The sequence below is a fragment of the Anser brachyrhynchus genome, assembly GCF_964034855.1.
Source record: "Anser brachyrhynchus genome assembly, chromosome: 10".
Classification (NCBI taxonomy): Eukaryota; Metazoa; Chordata; class Aves; order Anseriformes; family Anatidae; genus Anser; species Anser brachyrhynchus.
In genome coordinates, this window is record NC_137705.1 from 1,879,772 (window position 1) to 1,895,809 (window position 16,038).

General features: G+C 42.6%; 1 protein-coding gene across 14 annotated transcripts in view; it reads right to left on the minus strand.

Moving 5' to 3' along the window:
* The window catches only part of ITPR1 (inositol 1,4,5-trisphosphate receptor type 1), a 169,940-nt gene that overhangs the window by 76,157 nt on the left and 77,745 nt on the right, over positions 1-16,038 (minus strand). For 8 of the 14 annotated variants that reach the window (XM_080605983.1, XM_080605993.1, XM_080605994.1 and 5 more), the window contains 10 exons: positions 15,784-15,909; positions 15,227-15,427; positions 13,462-13,713; positions 12,802-12,927; positions 11,959-12,087; positions 9,079-9,105; positions 8,074-8,194; positions 7,255-7,439; positions 5,852-6,000; positions 4,768-4,879 (listed from right to left, as the gene is read on the minus strand). In XM_080605983.1, coding sequence (XP_080462109.1) covers positions 4,768-4,879; positions 5,852-6,000; positions 7,255-7,439; positions 8,074-8,194; positions 9,079-9,105; positions 11,959-12,087; positions 12,802-12,927; positions 13,462-13,713; positions 15,227-15,427; positions 15,784-15,909 — 1,428 coding nt within the window. Of the gene's footprint in view, positions 1-1,260; positions 1,291-4,767; positions 4,880-5,851; positions 6,001-7,254; positions 7,440-8,073; positions 8,195-9,078; positions 9,106-11,958; positions 12,088-12,801; positions 12,928-13,461; positions 13,714-15,226; positions 15,428-15,783; positions 15,910-16,038 lie in introns of all 14 variants that reach the window. The other 6 variants (XM_080605984.1, XM_080605995.1, XM_080605992.1 and 3 more) reach the window with 2 other exon arrangements.

Sequence of the window (16,038 nt, forward strand, 5' to 3'; positions counted from 1 at the left end):
CTGATCGGCATCAAAATGTACACGTTCTACAGAAAGCAACTTGGAGCATATATCATTATCTATTCTACCGAACAAAGAGGAGCAGCATTGTAAGTGGTTGAATTTTGTTCCATATAAAAGGCTGGCTTGGGAGAGAACACAGGAAACAAACCACAACAGGGAAAATACTTCTTTTTTTCCTGGTATTTCAGTAGAATAAGGTGCCAGTCAATCACTTTCTCAGCATTATACATTTATGCAAAACGCATCTCAAATTTAGCACCCACACTCACATTCTGGAGCTGCAGGAGGAAGTTGCTGCAGCTCAGCCAGCCCAGCTCGCTCACCCCAGCCCGCACACCGGTGCCCGAACAAAACACGCCACTTTTACAAGTCCTTAGAAAGCTTCAGTTCAGTTACACTGAAAGCTCTCATTCAAATACAGCTTTTCTGCTTGTAGAACGACTACACGTAGCACAGACACGGACCGGGCTGTTGCACTGCCAACTGAATGCGCGCTTTTCACGGCAGGAAGCTTTTCACCCAGACCAGTAATTTTCATAGAGTTACACCACACCGCTTTCACAACATGTCCTAACGTTTTACGTGGCTTTATGTACCAAACCTGACTAAGAAGCAACAGGAAAGCCAGCTCGTTATTCTGGGGAACAGCATTCCTGTCACCTTTTTCGGTAAGGAAAGCGAGGCAGGCTGTACACCAGGGCACAGCGCTCACGGGCACCCAGCGCGCCGTGCCCTGGGAAGTGAGTAATGGCTCTCACCAGGCAGCGAGCAGAGACAGCTCACGCGGGCTCCTCTCCAGCTGGCTTCTGACAGGTTCTTCCAACTTCTATAGGAATGCCATTAAAAAGTCAGTATTTGGTTTTCCAAATAGCTGAAAGGACCTGTTCGCGGATGACAGGGGTATCACAGCGGAGTGCTAAACACTGACATTTTAATGGTGCTTACGGCGGTTCGTATTCCAAAAGCACTCAGATCTGGTCCTAAACTTTATGAGAACTATTATGGTACCAGATGATTGCAGACTGCCAGAAACTGTAACTACATTTGGACTAATATTCTAAGTAATGACATATGGAATTAGTTAGGGTAACTATTCCCAGCGTAGACACACGGCAGACTGAAAACTCAACTAATTCACTGACACAGGCATACAAATCAGAAAGCTCCGTGCTGAAGAGACAACAGGACAAATCACAGGGCTACTCATAAAACAAACACCATAGAAACAACACCGTAGAAGATAAATAAAATTAAGACCTCAGCATTATCCAATTCAATGGTAATCTGCTGGAAAAGAAAGAAGGGGAAGAATTGAAAGCGAGCATTAGTAAGAGAAATTACAGATAAATTTCACGTTAGGATCTTATAAATCATTTAACACTTTAATACTGTAACCCAACACTGTGCATATTTTACAGTCAGCATCAGCAACGTTTGCAAGCGGCTGGGATGCGGCGCGTTAGGGCCCTGACAGCGCTGGGAGCGCCGCGCCAGGGAGCTCCGGAGACAGGATGCGCCTGGCTTTGTTCCTGCGCCAAGTGACAAACCCCGCAGGCTGCTGACCGAGATCCAGCGGCGTCACCCTTGGGCCTAAGAGTCATCGCTAGCGTGAGCTGCGAGCAGCAGTGAGAGTCCAGAAGCTGGATTTCCAGTTTGGGAACAGAAGTGGAATTTTAAACACAAGAGCTGTATTTTAGGCTAATCATCTGACAGACAGCAGAAAGATGTGCATGAATGACATGTTTCAGCAAAGTAAAAAACTTGGGTCTAGTCTACACTGTCAATGTAGTAAAGTTTCCAGCATATTAAATATACCACAGTATGCTACCCATCGCCGAGAGCCTGAGCGCATGCCAAGACTAGGAGTCTTTAGCAATATGTAAAACTTCAAGCCTTCCCACAGGCTTCTGTACATCTGTGTTCTCACCACGTTTTTTGCATGCTGCAAAGGAATCCCAGCTGTTTAATGAAGGCCTTAGCTAATGGGATCAGACAACACTGCATTCTCATTACGCTTCCCACCTACAAAAGGGACAAGCGCACGGGCCAGAGGGTGTGGTATTTTTACTATTTGTGCTGGAAGATTAAGTGTGAGAGGAGGAGTACGATCTTTTTATAAATCGGATTGTTCCAGCGAGCACCACGCAGCATTACAGGAAAATCACATGCCATGCCAAAACTTTCCTTGCACTCTGTTGCTGAACACTGCTTTGAAGTGACTGCTGTCAGTTCTGGGAACATCTCACCTACGGCAGCACGGCCTGGATGGTCGATATCCTGGTCACAGGAATGAGCTTTGCCACCTTTACGTTATGCAGGGACTCCTGTATTTACATCTAGTGGGTACGATTTTCTTTCTTTCTTTTTACACTTCTGGATGATTTTAAAAGCAAAGGTATTGCCTTTTAAGTGGTGACTAAATACAGTTATATGAGTCACAAGGGAGAATAAATATGACTGCACTTCTCACAGCCAGACAGTAGAAGCTGTCCTACTACTACTAGCAGTCTATCTGTAAGCAATCAGTTGCTTTTTCATATTCAGAAATCTACTTCACAAGCAAGCGTATTCTTATCTCACATTATGTAACTACCTGCTGTTTCAGAAATTAATACATTTTCTACTTTGAAGACTGAGATTCTTGTAGGATTCTCCATAGTCTGAATGATCTACTAGCTCAGTCTTCTAGAAATACTGCTTTACTCAAGCTCGCAAAAAAAATAAGGAACTCCCGTAAATGAATTTCCATTTAGAAAAATGAACTGTTCTATTACATTAAAAACTTAAGGCTTGAATCTGGGTTCTGTTCATGTATAAGATCAGCCACCACTTACATTAGCTAAGCTGACCTTAGAGGGCCTCTCTTGGCTGTTTTTAACGGGAGAATCTACACCGATAAATTTACTAACAAAATGTGAAACCAAACATATGATTATGTTTAATCTTTTACATCCCACCACTTTGGGCAGGAGAAGGCATCAGCACTCAGCACTTGCTGAAAGGGCTCATCCAGCACAACTCCCTCTTGCTGGAGCAGCCTAACTGCTGCTGGCTCTGGCTTGTCCCCTAACAGATCTGACTTGTGCCATATTACAGATGTCTTAATAAAGGGACATGGGGCTGAAGGCTTCCAGCTGCATCCAAGGGGCTGAGGACTGCCTCAGGGCTTTGCGGGGAGAGGGCTGTGACTCAGAACAGGATGCTGCCACTTTACAGAGAAGGACAACACGTTGAAAACAAGCTGGAAGCTGCACTTGCTGCCCTTTCCTAACAATCAATCCTGATCCCCTGGCTCTTCCCACGTACATATGCTTCTTTCTTACAGTTGATTAGGGCATTCTCCCGAAGTCAGTTTATTGGAAACTACTGCTATGCAAAGTGAGGAAAACCCCTCGGTACAGCAGCAGTCTAGAGCAAAGCAGCAGGAGGCAGGCTGGATCTCGGGCAGCCGAGAGGTGGTAGCAGCAGGTGGGAAGAGCAGTCCCTGACACGTCAGGGAGCACAGCCCAGGCCATCCCTGCCCCGTGGGCATTTTCCTAGGAGTCTCCCGCTCACTCATGGCAGCGCTGCGTGCTCAGCTGGGTGTGCTCGGGCAGCAGCCCACACGCGCACCCACAGGCAGCCTCCGTGCTCCATTTGCTCTCCCTCCTGCCAGCTCCTCCAGGTCCCTGCGCTCTGGCGTGCGAGTGCTTGCCTCCTGCTGAACTGGCAACGGAGAGCTACTCGCTGCTCCTACGGTCTCGTTTCCAGCTAAGCCAGCCAAAGCAGAGGCTGGCTGTGACATCCCAGCTGGGCATTCACCCTCGTGGTGCTACAGCTTCCTCTGCCTTCACAGCTTCTCCTTCCCTGGTGGCTGCAGCTGTAGCTACAGCTAGAAACAGTCACTACTACAAAGCTGTCTGAGCTCTATAGCTTTTGCCTTTTGGGGCTGTGAATCTTGCACTGTGCAACAACTTCAAGCCCTACAGCAAGTGAGAATGGGACACGAGACACCATCTGCTTCAGGCACAGGCTCCCAGCTGCAGCACACATCCTTCCACGCCACTGCCTCCCCCCCTGGACCCAGCTGCCAATTCTGAACTGTTCATGAGCACCTTCACTGGGAGGACATACTGTATGCCTCTTGCATGGCATGTTCATAACCTAAATAGCTTTAAAAATGCAGGAGATGCTTTAGATTGGGATTTTGGGAATGGCTGTAGGAATGCCTAGATGCCCAAACATACTGGTGTAGACACACACTTCTGACTCAAATAGAGAATAGGCTTGTACCTACAGAATGACATTCCTCTCACCTGACAAAGGAGTTGTATGTGGGAAAGGGAAAGAAAAATACATGGGTGGCTGTACAGACAGTTTCCATCTATAACTCACAAGATGATGACTCAGATGTACACAAATTAAAATTAAACCACAAAATATCCTCTTATTGCAAGGTTATGTGACCTGATGAAGAGTCACCTAGACCCAGCAAACAGATAAGGAGGTTATATCCTTCGTAAAAATCTAACCAATTTTTATTTTTTTCACAGTGGCAGCAACCACAAGAATTGAGTTAAACTTGCAAATCTAAAGTACAAAAGCAACAGAAGCAAGCTTACCTTTTAAATTATATTTGAAGTTGTTGACTAAAAATTTTTTGTTCCTGATCCACAGAAATGCTTACACATACAAAACAGCTTGAAAGAGCCAGAATAATATTTTCCTTTACCGAATAATAAATACAGTGCTTAACACAGAATGATGAACTGTAAATTACATTACCTTTTCTCCATAGCCTCTATCTTTGGTCATCATTTCCCTGAGCGTCTGTAATACTTTAATACACAGTTTCTCCTCATTCTCCTCCAGCAGCTGTTTAGTATGCTTTATTAATCTGAAAATAAGCAATCAATCAGTTCATTTTAGTACTAATATTCTAAAAATGGGATATGTGGCTCTCTTAATTAGTTTAAGCTGCAAACAGGTTTTTATTAAAACATAGTTCTGTCATACCATTATACAACCACCTTGGGAATATTCTCTCAAGAGCAACATTTAACAAGCTACTAGGACCCTGGGCTTTGGTGAAGCTGTGAAGGAAACTTGCAAAGTCCCTGGCAGGAGGATAGCTAGATAAAACCCATCTGCCTACAAGCAGAAAGGAATCGGAGGAAGGAGCAATGTAATTTAAAACTTGATGATCCTCCAGAACAAACACTAAGAAGAAAACCGTTCCACACGCTACTTTGTTAAAAACATACTGAGAGTCCGTGATTGTGCAATTAGAAATCCACTCTGCCCGGCCTTTGTTACTTACTCAGTTACCTAGCTTCCCTAAGATCTGTGCACAATCCACCTCTTCGGGAGGTGATCTGAGAGCCGGGATTCTGCTCTGAATTGCCCTCGAAATGACCCTGTAATCTTTCCTTTCCCTTCACTCCAGATTTGGGCACAAGGTAGGTGATGCATGTGATAACAATTGATTTTGACATAGTTCCCCAGTATCAAGTGCTACAAGGACAAGTACCTCGCAAACATCATTAGGGTTGAAGGCAGGGATCAGCTCAAAATTTTATACTAATTTATACTAGAGTTCATTACATTTGTATCCTACAGCAAATAGAGATTTTTAAGCATTAGCTATGAGAGCATATCAATTTCCCCCACTCCAAGAGCTTCCCCCTACCAAAATGAGAAATTGTATTTACCATAGCATGAAATACCATGCTTTGTATAAAGCTGAGCATGGAGACATCACTCCCTAGGGCACGGGAAAATTGGGGGAAAAAAAAACAAAACAAAACAAAAAAAACAGAACAAAAAAACCCTCCCAACAAGCCAGACTTCAAGACAGAAGACAGCTTACTTGCAAATGAAACCTCCACTTTCACATTTCCTCCTTGCATCTGTGTTCTCTGGGAAGAGCAGTTCGGGTCTGTGAAGCACATCTACCAGTACTGATAACTCCGCTTGGACAAGAGGACGTAAACGATCCTCTAAAGCTGACACGATGTCCTAGAATATAACCATATAGAGAGATTTAGCAAGCATTAAACACATGAAAGTTATATACAAATTAATTTCACAAAGGGCAGAAAAATACGACTGTCCTGCCTGGATAGTTTGGCCAAGTTTTATCATTTATTAGCCTTCTTTAAAGTGGAAGTCTTATCTTCTAGCAACCCCCTCCCATGTTACTTAGTTCCTCTACACTCCCCAACCTTGTAGATGATCTTTTTCACATAAAAGAAAAATGTGGATTTATAGCTGCATTTAAACTTTGTGATAACCATCAGGACATTTATGTTTACACATACTGACAAAAGAAGTACCACTTAAAATTATGCAAAAATAGAATTCTTCCCTTCTCCTGTTCCTACAAGAAAGCTGTATCTACCTTAAAATGAAACCACATTTATCCCAAATATTTCAGCAATCAGAGAACACTGAGATACATATGAAGCCAGAGAGGAAGTTTAATCAAATTGAAATGAATAAATAGACAGGAATGGATAAAGAGGAACAAACTATTTCAGTGAGCACGGGTTGGGCAGTGTTTTTACATTATATAATAAGTTTCCATAAAGTTAGTTAGAACAGAGCACAAATCGTCAAAGAATAATAGTTCAAGATGATGAATTTTATTTGGTATAAAAAAGGCCTTATTGAACTGTCTTCTGATCTGAACATAGAATATAGCTAGAATACCTCAGTCCCTATTTCATAATGCTATGAAGCATTATGTTTAAATATTATTTTAAGTAGAAACAGCGTGGGAACACAGCCGTTTCAGGGAAATGACTCCAGATGCAACTGTGTCACAAAGAGCCAATCATCCCTTTATTTCAAGCCATGCAGTGGCTTCCAGGCAGGCCTGTGGCACCTTTTGCTGTACCGAGAGGGTTGGTGTACAAGGAGCAAAGCACTGTAGGGGTGTGGCTGAGACAGTGAAAATGTCCTGTCTGGCAAAAATAATGCTTTATTTCAAACTAATGGTAAAACAAGAATGTCTCAAGTAGCAGTAACTTCAAGTATCGTCACTTCCTAGGACAATAAAACCGCTGTGTTCATGTACCATGTACATTCAATTACCTTTCTTGATACAACGGCTTACATTTGATTTTACACACAGTATTACATTCAGCATCAGCTAATGTTCACCATGAAGCTTTTGACTAATTCCCACTTAGTGTCTTTACTTAGTGAATTCCTCCTTTTGTGTAGATACGCAAGTGGTTATCAAAGGTGGAAGGGGTGCTGTGTAGTCACCTGTAATCTTTCAATTATGTTTCGATAATCCCTGGAGGCAGCAAGCACTGAATCTCTGCGGGCAGCATTCCTTGCAGTCATTCGCCAGTTCATTGCAGTCTTCTGTACAATATTATGAGATTTCAGGAAGAGATTGTTGACCTGACTGTCCAAGTCTACAGGAATTGCAATTGCTCGGCTTTTTGCTGCAACAAGCAAAAAAATTTAGTAAGAATTGATTCCTTTACCCATGTATTACAGTCAATGCAAGAACAAGACAAGCTCTACTTGCAATTCCTTCTACAATCTACCTCGTATGCATTTTAAACAACACAATGCTCAGTCCCTGTGTAATGGGTCAGACCCCTCTGTAGCATTATGTTTAAAGGCTTTCACACCTCTGATCAGTTTACTGTCTTCAAATTGTATGAGCAGGAATACGTCACACACATCTCACGTGTGTTAGCATGCACCTATCCAACAGGATTTGACCTCACATCCAGTGCAAATTACTCTCTTTGCTGCTAAAAGCGGAGCAAATTAGTGGGAGGAGTGATACAAAACTCCAGATGGACCATTTCCTGGTCACAGATCAACAGGATTGCAGAGTTCTGAGGTTAATCCAAGAAAGCACTTCAGGTTACAGTGACAACATTGCTCAATAACGACAATGTACCAGCATAAGCCTGGCTTTGTAGTATGCCTTGGCACTGAATTAGTTGCAAGCGGCCCCAGCAGGAAGCAAGCTGAACTTTATTTTTGGAAGGATGCCATGTAAGCAGCGAATACTGGATGACCACATTTGCAGCATATTTAGATCTGATTACACGCATTTCTTACCTACATCTGAGAGCACCCGAATGCAGCTTTCCACCGATGCCTTCTGGCTTGGCATTAGCCAGTTGCAATGGTACACTCTGAACACACCTTGTAGCAACTGTACGAACACAGGCTGGCGAGTCTAGAACACAAGGTAAGAGAAAAATCAAACTCATTGCATCACATTGAGATGTATCAGCATCAACTTGAGGTAACACCAGTTTCCAGCTCCAGCCCTGACTTTCTGCACACCAGTCACTTCTAACTGGTCTGCATCCACTTGTTAGACAACTTCATGCTGTAGACAGCGTATCTACCACATAATCAGCAACTGAATGGAAAGGGTGGGAACGAGGGCTGGATGGGAAATATTAAATAGACAGCTTCTAAAGCATAAAGCTTTAGTAATTGAAGCCTGACTAAGCAAAGGAAATAAGCAGTAATCTTCATCTGTTTAATCAAGAGTTATCAGCAAACGTGGCATCGAGATTCTTCTCTTAGCGCTGACCAGCAGCTGACTCAATAGTCCACAGGTAAATGGGACTTCGCTCCTGGCCAAACACCAGCACAGCAACAGAGTTGGAAACTCATTTCAAATATTAGCTGGTACCTAATTTACCGAAGAAACCAGCTGCACATTTGTTATTTTGAATATAGGTAGTAGTTAGTGGTAAATACTATGGCTGCTATGGATTGGCCAAAATTCAGGCGGGGTTTTTAGCCCTGTACTTGCAAGGTGATCTCCCACTACAGATAGGTCAGCTATTCCAGCACACACATGAGCTCTGTTCTTTTGTCTTTGCACCATTCCAACTATATTGACCAGAACTCCCTGTTTGCTTTTGTACAGCAATTAGTAGAATAATTCATTTATTTTACCTGTATTTTAAATATTTCAAATGAACCTAGATTGGGAAGGAATACCCGTGTCCCTGTGCCTATTAGCTATTTCACGTTTCTATCAGCTAAGTGAACTACACCACAGTGCAAAGCCCACAAGACTGAGGAACACCAGTGAAAAAATACCTCCTTTATTCTGGTCAAGACTGATGTCTGTTTGTAAGAAAAAAGTGGAGTTAGAGGAAAAAGCCAAATCTATTAGATAATTAAATCCATTAAATTAATTCATTTAATAACACCATTATGAAATGTACAAAAGGAGAATCAAAATTCAAGAACCAAAAATTACTAAGAGGCAAACACCCATTATCCTTTCTAGAAATAAGCCAAACATCAAAAACATGGCAGACAGCAGTATTCTCCAAGGCACTGAACATACCTGCACTTTTGGACTTCAGCCACTGACATAGTCCTTCCAGTTCATTTTTAAAGACATGTCAGTCTAAAAAGCTTCAAAGATGTTTCATTTGCTTAAACTAGGTCCATAAATCAAATAAGAAATGTATTCCATGTCCCACATCTCTCTGACTACATTTGTGAAGGAAAGCCTCAGGCAGGAGCACCCTTAGGAGGCAAACAAGCTGAACCGTACTTCTTAAAGAGGAAAATTTTGGGGCAGCTGTTCTTTGAAAAGACATATTTATGTTCTCCTAATTTTATATTATTTGAACTTTATGATAGATGTACAAGGTGTTCCCTGAACAAGCAAGGCTGGTCCTGACTCAGGGGAGGTACAATGTAAGTCCAACGAGCCATAACATGAAAGAGCATGAGACAAGAAGAGGCTCGCATGAGAAGAAACAAGATGACAAGGTGTAGCAGAAAGAATGGGGAGCGATTGAATCCAAAGGCAAAACACAGTTGAATGGCAAAGGTCACTCACTTCTGGAGACAGTGGCACATGACCAGGTAAAAGCAGCTGCAGGCAGTCCTGCAGAATCTCAGATGTGAGTGCAAAATCCCACCTGGAGGAGTTACGGACACCCAGCAGGCAGTACAACAGGCTGTACTCCTCAGGTGGGAGAGTTCTTGGTTATGTGCAAGAGTCTTGACAGGCAGAAAAAGGTAAAGAAACAGAGCTTTTAACTTAAAGATATAGAGGAAAAATGTAGGGTAAGACAAAGACAGAGCAATCAGCTGAGATGGTGAAGAAGAATTATTTCATCCTGCTAGACAGAAGGAGAGAACGAGAAACTAAAGAAAACCCGTTGGCATATAAAGTTAAGGGCTAAAATATGATGGTAAGGAAGTGTATTCAAATGCTGTACACTCAAAGATGACAATTAAGAGTATGACAGCAAGGTACACAGTCCAGAGGGAAGAGCAGAAGGACAGAGCCCGGGGGGACACGGCTAACCACTCATCTCAATTTCCCATTTTCTTCTGATGAAATTGTGACAAGCTATCGTGGAAGCTGATACCACAGTAGTTGCTGACATTTTGAAAGTCACATGAAGAGCAAATCAACTGCTGGACTGCTCAGACTTGCAGAAGTGAAGACACAACCCTAATAAAGCTGCTCAGCCCAAACACAGCTGCTGCAGCCCTCTGTGCTCTCGCAGGCAAAGCACACAGTTTGGCAGTTTAAGAGTATTTGAGCCAATCTCAAACGCTGCTCTGTTGCTTTCGATGCAACCATCTTCTTGCCTGAATAAGGAGGGCTAGCTGCTAGGAGAAGCAGGCCTCTTGAATATAAAGCAGTTGGTTGGGTGAGGCTGGAAACTGGTCACCCAGACACAGGCTGAGTACTCATCCTGCCTCAAGGAGGGCAGTGTCAGCGAGAGAAAAGAACGAGCACACTGCTAATACTGATATGCTAATAATATTACCTGATACAGTCATGCAGCAGTTTTATGTGCATTTTCCTGGAGGACTGCAGTCACCCAGTCAGCACACCATGACCCAAAGGGTTAGCATAAGTTCCTTGATGAGGGACTGACACGGCAAACTGCCAGGTGCCCTTTATGGCTGCTTTTGGGAACCAGATGCTTCCTAACCTGCTGCCAGTTGCATTCAATTACAAACCTGGAGTCTGCACTTTGAACAACTGCCTTTGGCATGATGAAGCTGCATCAAGTTTCAGCAATTACCATATCCAAACCTGACAGAACAGCCAGGCACCTGACCACTCCACCCACACTCCTCCCAAGAAGTTATTTATGAATAAAAAAAATGATGTTATCATTGTGCTGCAATACAAATATTATGGCAATGTCCTGACACTGCTGTTCTGCTGTGGAAATCTCTATCTTCTGTCACTTCACAAATGTTCCAAGCTCCTCCTCCACACTTCTCAATTTTTTGTACAAGATCAGAAGTTACTCAGCTTAATAGAACAAGAACCCTTGGATTTTGTTTATTTGTTGTTTTATTTTTTAAAGGAAATTTGAATCCTTTTATAAAAACATGCTGTCTTTGTACCCTCTGTAATGCAACGCTCTCTCCCTCTACCTGGAACGCTTGCCAGCAAAGTTGTTTTATTTTTATTTTCGTTCTTCAAGGTGCTCTGGAGAACTCCTTCCTGCCATGCAGCTGCTTTACCACTGCTAGAGAGCTGGCATGCCCAAAGCAAAATTGTTTGCCCTCCTACACCTGCCCACATCACCTTCAGCTGTACTCAGATAACTGTCAGCAAAGAGGGCCTGACCCCTCAGATATAACTGGAATACAAAACATGGTTAAAACCTTCATTGCCTTACTTGCACTGTAATTTTCTCACCCTGAACCTGGCAATGACATGTAGGCCTTTTAGAGGGAGTTTCTACATGGTCTCAATGGCAGTACAGAACTGAATTTACTGATGAAGTTGTGACAGCTTCCATGGAAAATGTTTGTACTCTGATAATACAAATCTTTCAATTTCTACAGCAAAAACAAACATCTTGGTCACAAAGAATACATTTGACCCACCGTGTGCCTCTTTTTAACTGATAATAGAACCAAAGCGGAATTAGCATCACTGCATTGACAATACATCTTCACTCTTACGTCTCTACATTTTCCTACCTGCAGAGTAGTGCTCTGATCAGAGAATGGGGAACTGAAGAAAGTGGTGACTATACTCATCACTATTTCTGTAACGTACTTCTCCAATATGGAGTCAGCATGCTTTCTGTCGCTGGTGTTGTTACAAGCCTGCAAGGTAATTCATTATTGGATCAGAAACAGCTCAACCAAGGTAGTCTAATAAGTGCTACAGACTGGAGTTTTTGATTTTGTATCAGCCTAGTCAGTGCAATTCCCTGTCACAACAATATTTATGAAACTGGTATCTTTGTATTTCTAGCACATGCATAGGCAGAAGCTCAACACTGTTATTGTTTTAACGTGTTCTAATGTGTTGGCATATAGCATGTTCAAGAGGGAGGGGAAGAAAGAGTACCTTAGAGGAAAGGAACTAGTAGGGTCGGGAGGACTGAGGTGTAATGCTTTCGTATGGGGAAATACTTGGAATCCCAGGCAAAAAGCCACATGGACAAACAAATGCCAAGCTTGGAAAAAATTTGTCCTGACCTGCCAAAAAAACATTGACTATTGCTTGGGAAGAAGTTAACTATCACAGCCAGAATAAGCAAGCCAGGTGGCAGAACAGAAAAAGGCATTAGACAAAGGAGTAGGGTGTGGGGCTTTTCTGATTTTTTTAAAAGGAAAATATTAATGCGTTCCATGGAATATGACTAATGAAATCCACAGGCACAAGGGAAAAGGCAAATATAAATATGAAGCAGCACAGCGTTTAGGGCGCTTACTGTCTCGATGCAGCACTGCTATGTCTTATTTTTACTGCTATACACCAGATAGGTTAATTTAAACTTTCTGAATTCAGTTCCCAGATACAGAAATCATTACCCGACAGATGTCAACCAGGAAGTTCTCAAATAGCTTCCACATATGATTACTGGTGTAAATCTCTTTCATTTCTACTTCTGTGTCCACATAGCAATGATTCAAGAAGTTGATGTATGCAATTTTAACCTAAAAGTGGAAGAAAAAAATTACCATTAAAAAAACTTGAATGGTATCACGAATGGATATAATGTCACATTAAAACTGCTATAAGTCATCTGCAGCTCCACTACTTCTTTTTATTTAAGCACTGGTGAAATTTAATGCCATGAATAGAAAGACACCATCCAATAAAAAAACACTGGGATTATCGCAGACAAAATGTCAGCATAATAATCGTTTCCAGTTCTGCAGAACCATCTGTTCAAGGTTAGCAGCATACTCCATAAACCTCTCTGCCTCTAGAACCCTATAAAAGAAGTACAGCATCACATCCCCATTTTAAGGGCAAGGAAACAAGTATGAAAGGATTTAGCTTAGCTATTTACTGGGGTTGTCTACGGCAAAACCAGGAAAGGAATGGTACCCAAGCACCCAGCTCACAAGTACTGCTCACCTGCCCCACCAGCTTTCCCAGGCAAGAGACTCAACATCAAATCTCTCTCACCCAAAGTCAGTACATTTCAAATACATACAAGGCCAGTGCCCCCAAACAGCCCTCACCTCAGGTATGCAATCCTCATGGGTTACTACCCTAACAATGTCATCCAGAGGAAGAAGGGAATTGCATTTTATTTCTGTGTAGACATTTTTGCCTTCTGTGCACACAGCGAGCAGTTCTACTAAGTGGATGTGGTACATCAGCGGGCTGTTTTCATCCATCCGATCTCTTTCTGATCTCATCATCTGCACCAAAGTCTGGAAGGAGGCCCTGTCATTGTAGAACACTAGGACGTCTTCTCCTGCATTCACCAGCTAACAAGAAAGAAAAACACTCCATTAACAGATCAAAGCCTGGGCATCTCCCCACAGCATCCTCCCCAGTCTGTGGGCTGACTGTCACAGTGAAAATCCCAATTCGCTATTCCTTAGAAACTTAAGAAGCGCAGCCACCAAGTCAGCTGGACATTCCGCTTGTGCTCTCCTTCACGGGGCAGATGGCTCAAGTATGACAATTTCTCTTAAAGAATTTACCACTTCTAAACTGCTGAAGAACTTCAAAGTCAGTCCAACTGACTGCCTAGACAGAAGTTTTGCCAAGAAGCTTGTGACTTTCCATTGTGCTTTTTTTTATTTCATGTACATTGCCTCAGCTGACTTTTTAATACAGAGAGCTGTAGCCGGACCATTTTGTTCAGAGAAACGCCTCAGGGGCATGCTGGATGGGAGGGCTGCAGGGCTCAGTAATTCCGCCCTTCTGAACAAACATCATCAATCTTCCAGCACTAGCAAGTGACATGTTAAGTCACACGCTGAAGATTTCTACCAACTTCACATTTTAGATCTGGATGGCCAGATTTCCAGAGTAGCTCAGACCTCCTGTAACTCCACGAAGGAAATGACAGCAAGCAGGTTGAGACCTACTCAGGGGCTGAGCACTTCTTAGCATGCAAATGTAGGGATCAGAGATACCCTTCCACGCAGAGCTTGTGGCAATCAGCTAGACAAAATGCAGAAGGCAACCCCTTCTTCCTCAGCAGCTGCTGATCCCTGTCAAAGCTAAGTGCTGAGCATCTTTACAAACATAACTCCTTGTTGGAAAGCTCACAAAACCACTTTTAAACTGAACTACAAACTATGGAAGACCTCTGATTACTCTAGTAAACTGACATACACAGAAGCCGGAGCTTGAGAAATCTGATCCTTGGGCTCCCCCTGCCGAGGAGGCCAAAAAAATGCCAGACACACAAACAGAACGTCAAACTGATCACCTACAAATATCCCACTTAAAGGGACTTATTTACCCTTTTCTTACCTCTCCTATCCTGACAACCCGATTTCAGTTACCTACACGCCTAAATTGCTGAAGACCCTCAGTCTTTTCTTCCTTCAGCCCTTACCAAGGCTTACATGTTCAGCTGTTTAAGATACAAAGAAATTCTCATCAAATTATTCTATTATCATGGTAAAATTTTCCTTCTCCATTAGAACGCTGAAATTAAACTATTTCTCTTATTGCCAATTTTCCTGTGGAAAGGCAGCCTTCCTTCAAACCAAGCCTGCCTATATACTGCTTTGTAGAAGCCTGGAAAATAACTTGCAAATATCATTAGTAACTAACCACTCTCTATATCTATAGGTGAAGAGCTCAGAACACTTTTGGTCACAAGAAGTCTATGCTTTCTGGTAGCTGTATGCTCTTTTTGCATTGTGAGAGCTAACTGTCAGCTTCTTGGCAGTCCCAGAAGCGAGAGGATCAATTTGTCATTTTCACCAAATGGTATGTGAAAACTTCTGTTCAGACCTCGCAAATCTCTGCAGCTCTCACCTCAGCCATTACCATATCTTGGCATTTCTTAATGAATTTTCCTTCCGCCTTGACAATTGTCTGCAGGAACTTTATGTACTGAACATTTCTGCCATGTGTTTCTATACAGTGGACGAAGTGCTGAACGACGCGTTCATTAATCTCACTGCAAAGCTGGAAATTGTTCATGAAAATGTGCTGCATTGTTACTGCTTCCAGAATCTAAGGAAGATGATAAAACAAAGAAAGAAATTAGAAAGTAAATAAACCACCAAATCCACAGAGAGGTCAGGATAAAGTCAACACTCCTGCAGGGTTCAGGACTGAACAGAACATTTCTGAGGACCTAATATTTCAACACATTGGCTTGTATCTACACCTATTTTTTCAGTCCACTTCAGCCTCTTGAACTTTCTTCACTGAAATGGTCCTAAACAAAATTTCAAGGCTTTAGAAGGAAAACGAAATGTGACCCCTTCAACTGGTCTTGCAACAGAACAGGCCCAGAGGCAATCACCAAGGACAATCCATTCTTTTTTCTTGATGGAAAAAAAATTACGGCATGAGGTTGTTCTTACCCCTGGGTTAAGAAACAGGTTTATGTGCTTGTGCAGCAATGCCTGGTTCTGTTGGTTCCCAGCACAAAAGTTCTGCAAAAACTCGTGTGCAAGCTTCATTATCTCCTGCATCCTTGTGTCTTCAGCCTGTGATTGCATGACAAATAAGATGGGGTTAAAAAGAATCCGAAGGTTCACTTTCAGGTGAGCACTAACTAGATGAGTCTCAGCTCCAGCTCTGCAAGAGAACTGTCACGTCTCTCTCACACTCCAAAG